The sequence below is a fragment of the Harpegnathos saltator genome, unplaced genomic scaffold, assembly GCF_003227715.2.
Source record: "Harpegnathos saltator strain DR-91 unplaced genomic scaffold, Hsal_v8.6 scaffold285, whole genome shotgun sequence".
Lineage (NCBI taxonomy): Eukaryota > Metazoa > Arthropoda > Insecta > Hymenoptera > Formicidae > Harpegnathos > Harpegnathos saltator.
Window position 1 is genome coordinate 152,501 of NW_020230078.1, and position 15,764 is coordinate 168,264.

The 15,764-nt window shown below is 45.9% G+C and overlaps 1 protein-coding gene across 2 annotated transcripts in view; it reads left to right on the forward strand.

The window, feature by feature from the left end:
• LOC112588761 (von Hippel-Lindau tumor suppressor homolog) overlaps positions 1–15,360 on the forward strand; it is a 47,610-nt gene extending 32,250 nt beyond the window's left edge. The window contains exons 2-3 of one of the 2 annotated variants that reach the window (XM_025299569.1): positions 13,545–13,917; positions 14,432–15,360. In XM_025299569.1, the coding sequence (XP_025155354.1) occupies positions 13,700–13,917; positions 14,432–14,645 (432 nt within the window). In that variant the 5' untranslated portion in view covers positions 13,545–13,699 and the 3' untranslated portion in view covers positions 14,646–15,360. Of the gene's footprint in view, positions 1–13,544; positions 13,918–14,362 lie in introns of both variants that reach the window. The other variant, XM_025299568.1, reaches the window with a different exon arrangement.
• Positions 15,361–15,764: the final 404 nt, after the last annotated feature.

Genomic DNA, 15,764 nt, shown 5'->3' on the forward strand with positions numbered 1-15,764 from the left:
CGAGGGGAGAATCCGATGATATGTCATGCGCTGATCCGCCCATAGCGAAAAGACGTCGTCACGATTTCAAATACACGGCCGTGTCGAAGGAAAATACGTGTTTAGGACACTCGGAATCGGACTCTCGGAATCTTGACTCGATATATAAGAGAGTTTAACGACGATCGGCGCGACATTTCATCCCAAGCACAAGTTGAGATATCACCCTCGTACTCTCGACGAAAGAGAAAGATCAAGTGGGAGAGGAGGGGAGAGAGAGAGAGAGAGAGAGAAAGAGTGAAGAGAAGAGAGAGGTGATGGAGGGAGGGAGAGAGGAAGATAAGAACTAGTTTTCCAGGATAAATTGCATTTTTTATTACGCACTCTTTCGCGGGGGATACACGTGCGGATGTCACGACGTGCAGCACGTGACACGTTTTTAAAGGGAAATTTAATATTCCCCGGCCGAGACGAGGTTGCGTCAGTTTAAAAACGGCGAAGACGTTCCAAAGAGTCAAAGTTGCCACGTACATTAGAGTTAATGCGATTTCCGTCGGTGGGTCTAGTTGTCAAAGACAACGCAAGTTGCGGCGTGGCGCGCAGCATCCGTCGTAAAAGTCCTAATTTAAATAAGACGAGGAAGCGCGCGCGGCGAGGAGAGACTTTTTCCGGCGGCGGCGTAAACTCTTTTCGCAAATACCGCGAGACCCCGTCTGAAAGGCAATTATCTTGAAAGACAGTGAGGATTGTGAACCGGGGGAAGGGAAGGGAAGAGTGGGGAGGCACGTCGCGAAAACAACTGGTGGCCGATGGAAATTACGGCGGCGGGGGATGGAACGTGGCGTTTTCGCGCAATCTCACCGACGGCGACGGTGACGGCGGCGAGCAGAGCGGAATCGTTCGCCCGGCGTGCGTGCGTGCGTGCGTGCGTGCGTGCGGGCGTGCGTGCGGGCGAGCGGGCGACCGGTCGCCTCTCTCATTTCTGATTCCCGTCGCACTTTTACCTCGCTCGGTATGCTAGAACGACGAGAAGAGAGCGAAGGTTCGAGCTCGACCGTCGAGTACCTCGGCAATTTCCCCGGTTCCTCTCGTGGGAGTCCATGTCCGCCGCGCGATCCCCTTTGCTTTCTCGCGCGTATCAGTGTCGGTTCGTTCGCTCAAGGCACGAAAAAGAGAAGCGAGCAAAAGTGGTGCCTAGACGGTGTGCTCTGCATTCCCCTTCTCACCTCCGTTCACCCACACACATACACACACACCTACCCACCCATGCACCACCAGCCCATCAAACCATCTCAGCTGGACTCATTCCCCGTTCGTCCGTCCGTCCGTCCCGTTATCTCGCGGGAATGTAAATGAAAATGATAATACCGATCTCTCGTCGACATAACACGGCCGCGGGCTCGGAGAGCTCCGCTCCGCGCGGAAGTTTCCGCGAATGCCGAGTACGCCCGAAGTTTCGGCTTTATATATAGTATATATATGTACGCAGCCGGCTGACTGCCTGTGCGTCGCGAGCGCGTTAATTCGTTCCGCTTAATATCCTTATCCTGTTACGTCGCTTTAGTTAATCAGGAATGCGTCCTCGCGCATGCCAAGTTTTTGCGTAGAGGGCTGCTCAAAGGGGAAGCGCGCGCGCGCGCGCGCACCTTCCGAGAATAGTCTCTCGGTGGTAGGTAGACTTTCTGTAATGACTTTAAAGCAAGAGGCGAGAGCGCACGCGAGCGACGATTCGCGACGGGATCTCTGCTGTTTTCCTCTCTATCTCTGGCGGCCTGCAATTTTCGCCAATCGCTGTAAAGCTGCTGGATGAATATTTGAATTGATTCGCTTATACCGCGCGATATTGAGTGACATTTCCCGCGCAAATTTTGGCCTACTGGAAATAATGATTATACGAGTAATGCGACATAATTGAACATGCACGAGCGGTATTCCACTTCGAAATATAACGCGCAATTGCACGTGATTTGTAACGCGCGCATTCGATCGCCCATTAAATGTAAATGAGTCCGTCGTGGTGATGCGCGCGGTCCGTTTGTGTGTGGCCCGTTCGGCTGGAAATTGCGCGGGTTATTTTTCGACGCTGTCGCTTTCATCAGAATCACCAAAACATGCCGTATTTTTTTTTTTTAATCTCCCCAATTATCGAGCTGTTCAAAATTTTGCCTCGCCACCCTCCAACTCCGATGCGTACACACGCCGCGCTGTCGACGGCGTCCGACCGGCCAGCCGCAAATCGCTGCCGTATCTTTCCCGTCGAAACAGCCGCGGCGCGATGAGGTAATGAGCAACCAATCGGCTGAATGTAAGATAAGTCGACTAATTCAATTACGGAACGCCGTCTCGGAGCATTCGCTATCGGGTTCTCGACATTTATATCGCGATCAAAGAAACGTTGAGACCAGAAACAACGGGGAAAGACGCGTCGTTGTCTTCCTCGCCGCCGCCGCCGCCGCCGCCGTCTCGCTCGCGTCGTTGTTATCGTCGTCGTCCTCGTCGTCCTTCTCGTCGTCCTTTTCGTCATCGTCGTCGTCGTCGTCGTCGCGCATAGAAGCGCAGAGAGCATGGAAAGTACATTTTCATAATCGAGTCAAGTACTTTGCTGTGTGCGTCTATTCCAGAAATTTCGCAGAGGACCCGAGAGCGCACGCTTGGTGTCTTACGTCGCTAAAAAAAAGGGGAGGAAAAACCAGGAAAGTATCTCTTCAGTCGAACGTCGTCCGAAGTGAAAAAGATTATTGGATTTGCCAAGGATGATGCTGCGCTCGCATCAGTACGTTTCCCCCGCGAGAAGAGAAATTCTTTCTTTCGCGTTCTCCCTTCTACGTCGACTTCCTTCTATTTCTTTTCTTCCTTCTCCCGTCGGTGCAAGATTATGAGCACGCGAAAGTAATTGATGTCTTTATCGCTTCTTCGATCGCGAATAATAAGCCCCGGATCCCGTCCGTAATTAGCAATCGCGAGTTGTCTGCAGGGATCCGATTGATTCATTAAACTGCTGCTCCGGCGAAGGGGCGACAGAGAGGATTTATCTCGTGGATCTGTAATTTATTCTCCTGATGAACAATAATACGATACGCTGGATATGGAAATACGCGATTACTCTTTGTATTTTTGTTTCGAACTAATTTCGGTGCGCATCAGACGAAATTGTGTTTATTTTCTCCATTTCTACAAATAATGAAGAAGCGCTACGTTGTACGAGCGGCAAGAATTGAAAAGAGAGCGAGAGAGAGAAAGAGAGAGAGAGAGAGAGAGCAACGTTACGTAAAACAACGTTACGTAAAAATAATTCAATTTCCCAATCGCTTAATCTCAATTATTCGACCGGTTAGTCCCATTAATCCTGTGTCGCTGCGGTTTGATTAATTCGCGTCTCATTTGAGGCTTGCAACATTTACACGGCTTTATCGTGAGAGAGAACGGTCGCGGTGAATGAGGCTCACGTTGGTTGCGCATCGGAAGGAACAGAGCGAGAATACTTGTCGGATGGAGAGCATCTGTTGAACGAGGGCGGGCTTTGAAGCTCGTCCTCGAACGGATGATAGAAATAACGGATACTGACCGATTTGTCCAAATTCCCGGAAGTATTTTCCCTCGGTGGAAGATGGGCGCGGAAATAGGATTCCTTTCCGCGACGGACGGAAAATAGCGGCAGTTGCCGTCTGCGAAAGACGAACTTGTCTCGAATTCCGCTTTTCGTTCCATTCATTACGTGCGTCCGCTCGCGGATTTCCCTCCTCGTTACGTCGAAACTGTTGGAGCTGATCTGTCGGGACGATATCGATCGGAGGATTTAAAGCAGCGTAAGATAAACAGCGCGGCCTTCCTATCGTGGATCATACACGTCATCTGTTTTCCAGTGCGAGGAAAATTGATTACACTAAGGATGCTCGCTGTACGAAGCGGCGAGTCGCGGCGTTTACAGAGTACGGCTTCCTCGCGCACGAAACGGGTAGTCGAGTTTAACTATTTCGTTGTAACGGGAAGCTCATTAGATATGTGTATGTTATATACACACACACACACATATATATTTATATATGTGTGTGCATATATGTGTGTGTGTGTGTGTGTGTGTGTGTGTGTGTGTGTGTATGTATGTATATATATATATATATATATATATATATATATATATATATATCACAGGACTTCCTTCTCGCTCGTAGAGTTTGATAAGCATTGGCTTAGAGCGCCCGAAGGGTCGTAACTCGGGCAATAAACTGGATTTGCCAGTTCCTATTGAATAATCATAAGTGTAATACTTTGCACTTGCCGCGTAATGCAGAGTCTCACGCGTCTGAATATGCATGAATTTCGCTGCGAGTCGCAAGCAGCTGCTACTTAAAATAATTTGGCGAAACGGTTCGCGCGTAACGGCGCGACTCATTTTCGTCACCTTTCTGATGACGCCTCCGGTGCGACCGAGTTTCAACAGTCCCACGATGCAATTAGATCCATTAGCTCATCGTTTCCCTCCAACTTGCGCCGAACGGGAAGTGAGTTCCTCTGCGCTCTTAATGTAGCGACAAGGAAATCATTTTTACGACCTAATGACAGAACGATGATTCTTCGTGATGCAACAACGGGAATATAATAATGTAACGGTGGGCGAAAACGATCCTTCCTTCCGCACAGTCTTCTTCTTTTTTTTCTTTTTTTTTTGCCGCCTCGTTGCGACGTCACATATCGTGAATGTCTTGGCGAAAGATTACCGCAGGAGCCATGTTTCTTCCGCTTATAGGACAGCTAGCTCAGGACCATTAAATTCACGTGTAACTCGTGTCCTGTAGCGCATCTTGAAGATCAAATCGAAATTCACCTGGTAGCCGACACAAGACAAGAAAGGAAACGAAACGGGAAAGATGATAGACGAGGCAGCCTCGAATCGATATTTCGGCCAACTTTCACCGAGAGGGCTTCCTCTCGGGTCTTTTTTTCTTTCTGCGAGTGTCCTTCGCCGATCAAAAAGACGTTCTAAGTGTGTCGCGTCTCTCTCCTCCACTCTCCTCCGTGACATTTCACTTTGAAAAATGCGCTATTTTACGGTAAATAGCACCGCCGTACATTAAGCGTCACTCAGCGCTGCATACGCCGCGTAAATTTTGTTCAGTCGTGACATGGACGGTTGCGTCGAGACGTCCAGAATTGGATGACCGACATGCAACGAGTACATTATTTCCCTACATCTGTAAGTGGTTAAGCTGCTTTTAGAGTCGCACACTCGCTTCCGCACTGACGTGTGTTACTTTTTGTACGACACATTTCATTTAGTGCCGCACCGACACTGCCCATCTGCCGCACGTGAGCGTCGTTTGCATACCGCGAGGGTATGCGTAAATGCGTGACTAATTGCGAGCAACGTTAAAAGGGCAAAATTTACGTGCTGCGAGAGAGGCACGACTACAGAAGCATGACGACGACAACGACGACGACAACGACGACGACGACGAGAACGAGAACGAGAACGACGACGGCAGCGGCGGCGACGGCGACGGCGACGGCGGCGGCAGCGGCGGGGAATCTTGCGTTGCGTGCGCAAAGCCGGGGATCACCAGCATCCTCTCGCTCCGACTTCGTACCTGTTCGTAATCCTCCCTGCCTTCCCTTATTTGCCCTCGGGCTTCGGGCGCAAACAGCGAAAGGATTACACGCTGTTTGCCGTGAATCGAAGCCACCGTAAATTCCGCGGTTTGCCAACTTCGCGAACGCAGCGACGCAATGCAGCTCGCACGAGATGCAGCGGCGCATTGCTGCGCCGTACCTGCTCGTTCTCCTCGGAGTTCGCCGAAATTATCGCTAATAGATTAGAGAAGATACCGCGCGGAGCTTACGATAATTAGAAAAAAAATGCAAAGTTATTGAGGAATTAGCGACATACAAAAAAACCACTCAACAAACGCGACACAAGCGAACGCGTGCGTTCTCCCCCTCCCGTTAAAATGAAGTTTCCCCCCAAAAAAAAAAAAACGTATACTATTTTTTTAGAAATTGCGCGAGAGCGCGCGTGCTCGAATATTAAAAGTGATGCGCGATATGTATACCATCACGCGTACAGCGCGCGAAATTTTATTAATGGAATACCAAGCATTTTTTTCCGCGACAGTCTTGCCGAGGAATTCGTTCACGCGTATAGATCGTTGATGGCTGTTACGCAATATGCACGCCATTAGCCAGTCATTTTTTTCTATTCTCGCCGAACGGAATAATTCCACTGTGGGCGTGCAAGTTGCATTGCCGCGTAATTTCGCGTAATGATCAAAGCTCTCGTATTTGCTAATAACTGCATTAGTACGTCATTCCTATGATAATTAAATATGGACGATATACTATGTTCAATCAGGCAGATCATTGATATTATATCAGCGTATACATTCTGCGGATTATAATTTTTTGATGACATAAAATTGCCGTACTTGTATATATATATATATATATATATATATATATATATATATATCGAATAAATTCATACACTGGTATAACGGGAAATAATTGATGTATAATTGATGTTTAATATTTTCTCCACATCTTCAAAAATATAATGGAAATTTTTGACACGAGATAAACAATCGTTTGTTGAACGATCTTAAAAATGCGAATATTTTGTATTCTCCCCTTCTCTCTCTTCCAACTCTTTCAATATTTTGATTTAATTTTCAACGTCTTTACCAAGCACGCCGATATATTGACGATATAACGAGCACATGGGGTTCATTGTTTGATAATGTACGCTCGTGGAGGTTTCACGAGTCTTTGGTCGTAAAAAACGGGAAAAGGGAAAATCTGAACGTAGGGAGAGCGGCCGAGTGCATAATGCGGCAAGAAAAAGAGACGCGTCGTTCGTTCCCATTCTCCTCGAATACCAAGCGGCTGGTTCTCATATGAGGTGATTAGAAAAGTCAGGAACAGATCCGATCTCCGTTAATGGAGGCGGCCACACCTGTCTTTTCCATCGCGAAAATTTGTTTTCATACCGTTTCATATCCTCGCGAGCACCGAGAGTGCATTTCTACCAGAGGTCCATTAAAATATCATTTGATTTTCCAAATGTTTTAGCTTCTCGCGACGGAACTGCGGAAAGCCTTTATATTTGTTTACTACCATGCTTTCCCCCGTCCTCTCTCCCTTCCTCCCTCCCTCTCTTACTCTCCCTCCCCCCCTCTCTCTCTCTCTCTCTTTCTCTTTCTCGTTTTCGTTCTCGTTCTCACTCTCTCGCTCTTTCTAGTATATAAAGTAAAATCTGTTTCCTTTCTCGAACGAATGCAAGAACACGAAGTCGTTTTATTTGGAGCGCGGGAGGAAACGTAGAAAAATATTATCTAAAGGGGAAGAAGGATCAGAAGTGAAGAGAGTCCTTACTTGCATTTTCGTTTTTATCCCCAAATAACGCTGGCATTTGAATACGCGATGGCCGTAATGTGCATGCTCAATTATCTCCATTGTTCTCACGATCGATGCTAACACAATCGATATACAATGGGCGTTCTCGTTTGTTTGCCAACCTTTGTGGACACCCACAAAGCGAGACGTGCTTGAAATTACTGGTGTAATCGACAACATAGATCATTGGAATGTCCCTGGAGCAAACGAATGGTAACAGGGTGTAATGGCGTCTGATCGCCGTGTATCGCGCTTCATCAAAATTACCGCCACTTCTGCGTTAGAAAAAATCGTTGCTGCGTGATTGTTACTATGCAGTTCCTCACGCGTTGCATCGCGTCGCGTCGCGCTCGGGGTATTATTTTGATGCTTTTTCCACGGAAAATTAGAGAGCGTTCGGGGGACGTTGCCCTCATTTGTGGCAATGGCAGACCGATTACAGAGACGTAACAAGATTGAAATATCGTGTTTCTCCTCAATTTGAAATTATAGCTATCACGAGCGAGGTGAAAATAGCGTCTGCTTGAATTCACGCCGCTTTATCGAATTTACAATGAATATAAATGTAAATGTTATGAAATTATGGTCAATTTGAAGTATAATAGATATCGCCGAAGGAAGATCGAAGAAATACGAGAAGTTCCGCTGTGAGGTTCGAGGATTCAGATAAGGGGGCGAGGTAGTAAAAGAAGAACGACAACTCCGGGAATTCGCGTGCTATGTATTATTGCGCAAGCTAGAGACATTTTGTAGAGAAATCGTGAGGGAGAGTATCGCGCTACGGAAAGTAATCCTGCGAACGGAGCCCAAGAGGCTTCGAGAGCGTAAGAGAAGGCAGAGAGAGAGAGAGAGAGAGAGAGAGAGAGAGAGAGAGAGAGAGAGAGAGAGTTAGTTCTCTGCGCACAAGATTGTTTTCGTTACGCAGCCGACGTTCTCGCTTGTGTATCAAGCAGCAGTCCCTTTGTAATTTCAAGTCTAGGAGCACGCGCTGGCTCGACGACGTTATAATAAAGTATTCGTTCTCAGTCTACGTCTCGTGGTCTACGCTTCTCGCTCCGCGCGTCTAACTCGGCCTAAGTAAATACTTGACGAGGCTGCAAGCCCCAATATTGCGCCGTCTTCGCGGCAGACGACTGTGCATACATCTGGCTTGCGAGCGAGTTACGGATGCGAGTTGGCCCGATTCGTGCTCGGAATCGCGCGAGTTCGTTTTTATTCCTTACGACGGAATTACGACCTCATCGACTTTTATTCACCCTAAACCTCGTAACGTATCCTGTAAGATGCATCCTTGTCGGGGGGGGTCTTCCGCTACTGCTGCCGTTACTGGCCGAGCTTCCGATTTTTACCCTGCAATTACAACACGTTCGTAAATCGTCATCGGGATTTACGAGCGACCTGCGATATCTATACGTGCTTCCTCGCTGGATGTTTTACAACAATCGTTCTTCCCGCTTCATAAAGAGGACGAGATGTATCTTATTGTTTTTCGTGCCGGACGGCCGAGTTGCCAGACAGGATCCGCGAGCTTATTGGATATCGCTCCATCTTCCGTGTTAGCTCGTCAGAGAGAGAAAGAGAGAGAGGGAGGGGAAGAGAGAGAGAGAGAGAGAGAGAGAGAGAGAGAGAGAGAGAGAGAGAGAGAGAGAGAGAGAGAGAGAGAGAGAGAGAGAGAGAGAGAGAGGTATATGTGTGTGTGTATATATATATATATATATATATATACATATATATAGCCATATTTGACGGGATATCTATCAGGCTCGCTTCGGCGCAAATAGATATATCGAGCGGCGCTTGCCTCACTCTTCTCTTTGACCAAAAAATTCACGATTTTAATCGTCGACCGATTTTGCACGAATTTTCGTCTCGTTCCATACGCCGGTCGATCTCTGATTCATTTCGCTTGATTAAAATTCGAGAGAGCCAAATATCGCCGCACAATTTCACAGCTAATGAGTTCGTACAATGCAATCGTTAGTCGCGTAAACTTTTTTGACAAATTTATATTTTCAACAGCCGGGGGAAATTAGCATAAACCAACGCGTCAACTCGACGACGACGGGTATGTACATGAACGTGAGGTATATAACGTAAACGCTGTATATAATTATGCTTCTCTCCCAAGGCGTCCTAATTGTTAGCTTGTTTCGAACACACCAATTCGACCGTTTATTTAGCGCGTTGTAACGTGCAATGATCGTTTCCACGATGGTAAACAGGGTTTCGTTAAACGGGAGAACGCGTCGCTCAGAACGTTGCGGCATCTCTTCCTCCTCGTGGCGATTTTGCGGAATTAGTTACAAATTACCGGGCAAATTACAAACGGCGAGGTTTCCGCCTATTCCAGCAATCTCTCTCTCTCTCTCTCTCTCTCTCTCTCTCTCTCTCTCGCTTTCTGTTTTCCCCTCTCACTCTCCGGCCGGCACGAGAGGTCGAAATCGCGCAGCTCGATTTCTCGCCTACGTACTTTCTAATTGTCGTCACGACCGGATGCTGCATGGTTGAAAAAGTCAGCCCTGCATTAGTAATGCGTTTTTTCCCGCGCTTGTCGATCCATCATCCCTTCACGTCGGAATAACTCGAGTGCGTGATTAATTCCGCGGTTGTCGAAAAACTCAGAGAATGAATTTAAGATTACGTTATTACGGGGAAGAAATTGAAGAAATAATATGATGGAGCGTAGAAAAGGACTCTAGATTTGGAGCCCTTCCGGACTCCCGAATTTTTTTCCCTTCGACAGTGGAATATTCATGTATCTGTGGATCGTATAAAACGAGAAGCTACTCTTATTTTGTATATCTTCATCGTATATATTGTAATGTTAATAATAAATGAATTATATAAATTAATAAAAGATATAAATTGTTAAACGTACGTTTATATGTCAGTCATCTATTATAATTTTACCATTGTTGATAAAAACGAATTTTTTATAGGAACGTGAATTGCATAATTCTACCCTTTCACTTTTTTCCTTCATTATTAACAAACGTAATTAATTCAGTTAAATAAAATCCGTTCGTGTGAAAGGGAGAGTACGGTATATCACGTGCGCTAAGCTTGACACGAAATATTCATAAATTTCGAACTTTTTATTGTCATTTCCGCGCGCATATAAATTATCGCGCAAACCGTGACAATTGTGATCGTGAATTAGATGCTGCGAGAGTCGCCGTCGCCGCTCCATTCAATCCTTATCAGCTTTTTAAGAGGCTCTAATCCATCAGTATAACTAGGGAAGGACTAAGCTACAAAAAATGGGTGATCAACTATAATGCTCCTTCGTCACTTTCTTATATAGCCGCGAAATGTATAAAAAAACAGGTGGATTATTGCACAAAGCTTTAATGCATTTTTAATTGCTGGTTTAAAATGCCACCGTAGCCGCTTCGTAGATCGAATGTTGGCGAGGATACCCGATAGAGACCGTTTTTCACGGTAAAAGCCAATTTTCGAGCAATTTCGCAACTTGTCCAATTTGTCATGTAGGCGCGAAGCGCTTGCCGTTTATTATATTTTTAAGTTAACTGGAGTTGGTCAAAGCGACGGTCCTGTCCATTTTTTTCGGCCGTGAAATATTTTCAAAGGCTACAAAAAAGGGAGGAGATAGAGAGAGAGAGAGAGAGAGAGAGAGAGAGAGAGAGAGAGAGAGAGAGAGAGAGAGAGAGAGGCACGCGTGTGATACCGGGAACGAGGAAAACCTCAAGGTCCGTTACCAAAAATGCGAATTAATGTAACGCTTTCGGCCGGTCGTATATTTTTTTACGCTTTTACGCTATGTTTGACGACAAGATCGAGTTCCGACACGAAGGCCATTTTCGTTTTGAAAGTCCCCGGAAAATTTCGCAACGCTGCGCACGCCAAGGGTTTCGCTCGCGGAAATATTCCTCCCGGCGGGGTAATTTAGCCGTTACGAAATTTTTGCGGCTGATCCGCGCGCGTGCCCGGTATAAAATATAAATTCGATCCGGGAAACGTGTCTCGATGAAGAATTCCGCAGTGTCACCTTATTTCCACTCGCGCGACCTCTGAGATAACATCATTTATGATTTAATAAATTAAATGCCAGACAGCCGGAGCAAGTTAACTCTGAATATAACTTCCCGTTATATTTATGTTTCGATAATCTAGAACGCGTAAAATTTTCATCGTAGAAAGTTATCGGCAAATTTTCGGTGTTTTAATTAAGGAAAGATCGATCGCGCGCTGGGTGCAGCGTAAGTTTGCATTATCGTGTCGCTGATTAGCGATAAAATTTATCACCGTTATTTATTCACGAGAACGGGATTGATTCGGCGAGATGATAAAATGCGATTACTCTTATGATATACAGGCGTAATTTTCGAATTCAGACGCGGTTGAAACTTCCGCCGAAACTTCGTATCCCGCGAGAAAGAGTCGTCACGATAAATCTCGCAAGATATACGGAATAACTTCTTATTGCCGGAACTCCGGGAGACGTAAATCTTGCTTTCCCTCTGTCGTCACTAATTCTGACTGCGTCCCATCACCTTCCGAATCGCGAATAGATTCGCCAAAGTCGGCCGAATGAAAATGATTTTTTTCTCTTTTTCCGACGCTATGTCGACAGTTCTTTGTTATTTAACTTGACGAACACGCTGTATGCGCTATTATATTGACGCTTGTGTCGCTGGCAAGTCATGCGAGATATTACATCGAATCTCGCGAAGCGTTGTCTAATAAAATCGGGCCGAGTGGAAAGCGTCATTTCGAAAAATGTGAAAGTCTCGGCGGATAATCCGACGGGACGAGCGAGTCGCTATTGTACTCACGCGAATGAGACGATTATAGTCGCACGGCGACTCGGGCAAATCTCTTTACAGCGGATAGGGAGTAAATCGTCATTGATTAGCGCTTTTAAGGTTCCGTCCAATCGGGTCGGATTTCGGTTGCGCTACGAAAACGGACAATCGCGTACAGAAGTTCGTGCATATCGTATCGCGGAAATTCCGCTTGTACGCGACCGCGTATTCGCCGCGCGCGTTGTTCCTCCATTACGGCAAAAAGCCGTAATGGAGTTTCGTCGTTCGCCAACGTTGTTTCGCTATTTTATAAGCCATCGAGCGGATCGTCTCTAACGGACTGCTCGGCGCTGCAAAGCAGGACGGAAACGCAAGTTACAGGCGGGGAGGGGGACTGTATTCGTCTGTTTACAATCCTGGAAAACGCGTCGCTTTCTCCTTCTCCTCTCCTCCTCGCTTCCGCTGAAATCGCAAACGCTTTACTCGATTCCATCCCTTGCGCGGGCGCCGTGCTCTCGTTGTCGCAGCTAATCATTCACGCAACTAATTAGTTCCAGCGCATTCGTCTCTCTAATCGGATTTAATTGACGTTAGTTGTAATCCGATTTGCGATGTTATTATTACGAATTTATTTCGCTGCTCTCCGTTTCTGCGTGAAAACGGTGTAAGGGGGTGGCAAGGGTGATAACCCGCGACGAATATCGCAGGGCAAATATTCGTCTTTGAAAGTGTAAACAAGATATTTCTGCTGTAATCAACGTTTGCGTGAGCGCGCGCGCTTATTCGTTCGTTATTCATTCAAATTGTATCGTTCGTTAAATTAACCGAATCACATGCTTTAGCGGACGGTTATCGTGATATTTTTTGTCCGTAATAAAAGTTCGTCAAGCGTTTTTAACGCTGCGCGAATCGTCATGGTGTATTTCAGCGGAATCGATGTTTGCTAGGTCTGCCACGTGAATTCTTGCGATACAATCGATTTTCCGTCCCGCCTCTTTCTCTCGTTCCTCAAATTCAAGCGATGCAGCCGTGCTTGATAAATCGATTTTCATAGATAGGCTTGTTTACCCGCGACAAACCGAATTTTGTGTTTTCCATATCTCTCCGTGGTTCAATCCAGTTTGTCGGAAATGTTGAAAGGCATATCGGGGCTTTTGAGGAGATTATTGGTCACCAATACGTCGGTTTTTCGATTTCGAGAAATGCGGAATGCGGCGATTAAGAAAATTCACTTTGCCGGACCGACTGACGTCGGTTTCGATACTTGACGAGACCGGTCTGTTTGAAATAAAAAGCAAAGAGAGGATCAATTTCAATATCTAACGCAAAGAAAAAGATTAAGATAAAACTTTTGTATTTATTGAGCACATAATATCGCTTAATTAACTTTCCTCTCGTGATGTTTAATTTCAGTTTTCGAGGCGAGAGAAGGAGGCAGGATTTCGGTAAGGGCTTCGGGAGAAAGAAAGAGAGAGAGAGAGAGAGAGAGAGAGAGAGAGAGAGAGAGAGAAAGAGACTATACATTACGGCAATAAGAAGAGGAGAAAGAGACACAAGTAAATTGCAAAATGGATGAGGATCAAGAGTCGCTGCTGCGGTCGATCAGCAATCAGCACCGGTCGTTCGTGAAATTTATTAATCAAACGTTCCGCCCGGTTAGATTATACTGGATCGATTATCAAGGGAACGCGGTTAATTATGGCGACCTGTCACCTGGAGATTACATAGACATAAATACATTTGCGACTCACCCGTGGATTTTCGTCGACAAGGAGACGGGATGCAGGTAGGCACAAATGAACAAATTACTTTGATAAGAGACGTAGGAAAGAGAGTGAAAGAGAGAGAGAGAGAGAGAGAGAGAGAGAGAGAGAGAGAGAGAGAGAGAGAGAGAGAGAGAGCCGGAGATATTTTTTACAACAAGAACGATAGTTTGCTATCGGAAAATGAGAAATGGCCGTATCGTTAAGTGAAAAATTGCTGTTAGAATATGAAAAGTTGCTGCCGATACAACGAAACGCGTTTGCCACCGGGGATGGTAAATGTATCTTCGTTCGAGCTGTGCTCGTCCCAACTAGTTTCCCCGTTCAAAATCTTGCCGATAACAAATACTTGTCCATTTTCGATCCTCTCATGCGCGCCACTTTATTCGCGTTTGGAACCTATCTCTCGAAGTGTTCACTTCGATAGGTCGATTCAGCCAGAGAAATAATACGAAGGGGGGAACACAGGTACAGGGTGAATCGGAAGCAAGTTTTCTTCCCCGAGCCGTGGTTCAAATATCACGACGTGAATAACAGACTGAGCAATGATGGGCTGCCGCTAAGAGTTCAGAGGACTAACGTGTACATCACGCTGGCGGTGTGCACTCTGCGAGAGCTATCGCTGAGGGCCATCAAGAAGTGTCTCAGGTACGATCGACAGGCTTTTCTCCTCGACATTCCGCGGAGTCTTCAGTACGAGCTCGCCATGATGCTACGGAGCACCGACGAGGCGGAGTATCTTTTTCCGTGAGGAGAGAAAAAGGTAGTTCGCGCGGCTCTTTATGTTTTATTAAGTAAGTAATACGCGCATATAATGTACATAGGAGTATACAGTTAAGTGCGAAATGTGAATGCGCGTGTGCGTTCTCGGTGAGAGATATTTTCGTCAATCTTATTTCATCGGACAAGGATGATTCGTCTTAATGGAACGCGAATAAGGGCGAGTGATTTTCGCTTCGTTATTAAGTGGCTAAAATAACGAACACTGCGATGAAACGTTTGTGAATCGTGTATTTACGAGAGCGAGAAGAGACTTTAAAAGATGCGTTCCACCGTTGAAAACCGAGACATGCTCCTCCGGTCGTCTTGACGAAAATAATTGCTTTGGATATGTCGTACGCTAAGATAGGTCGTACTGTGCTTCTTAAGTATTAAATGTCTCGAAGAATTGAAATCTGAAAAACAGATAGAGAAGAGGGAAAGAGAGAAAAGGAAGGGTAAGAAAGATGACGCTCGCGTAAAGTTGCCAGTAAAGTTTTGTTTGTCTCATTGTATTTCATGCATACTCGTCTCGTGAGTGTGGACGCGATACAGCTTAGAATATAATATTAATATTTTATACTTTCACACCGATTTGTTATATACATACGAGTAATCTAGTATCGTTCGAATACACAAATATACAAATGTTGTATTCCTGTACTTTGGAAAAAAAAATAATAGTACACATTGTTTTGTTTAACGAACGAATAAATTCAATATATTTCTGTCTGAGACCCCCCCCCCCTCCCCTGATAGCGACTTCGATTAGGTGGTGCGTCGTTCGCCAAGTTTCGGGAAAATCGACGATGCTCGATGGTAATCCGAGCTCGTTTCCGCAATTTGTTAGTAGAGTTTCGAAGGTATTAACCGGCTCTTCTCTCCCACGTCCTCCCCTCGTCCCCTCTTCTCTCCTTTCGCGTTTCTCCTGTTCTCCTCTGCGCGAGCTCGAGATATCTCGAAAACTTTCCTCTCGTTAATTAACAGTTAGCCGAGTCGGATGGCCTTTGACGTGAAGTGCTGCACGGTGACACGTTCATCTGAGAGATGTAATTTTTGTCAATTTTCTGAACATTACAATTGATAAGCTTGATAAGATCCTCGATGATTG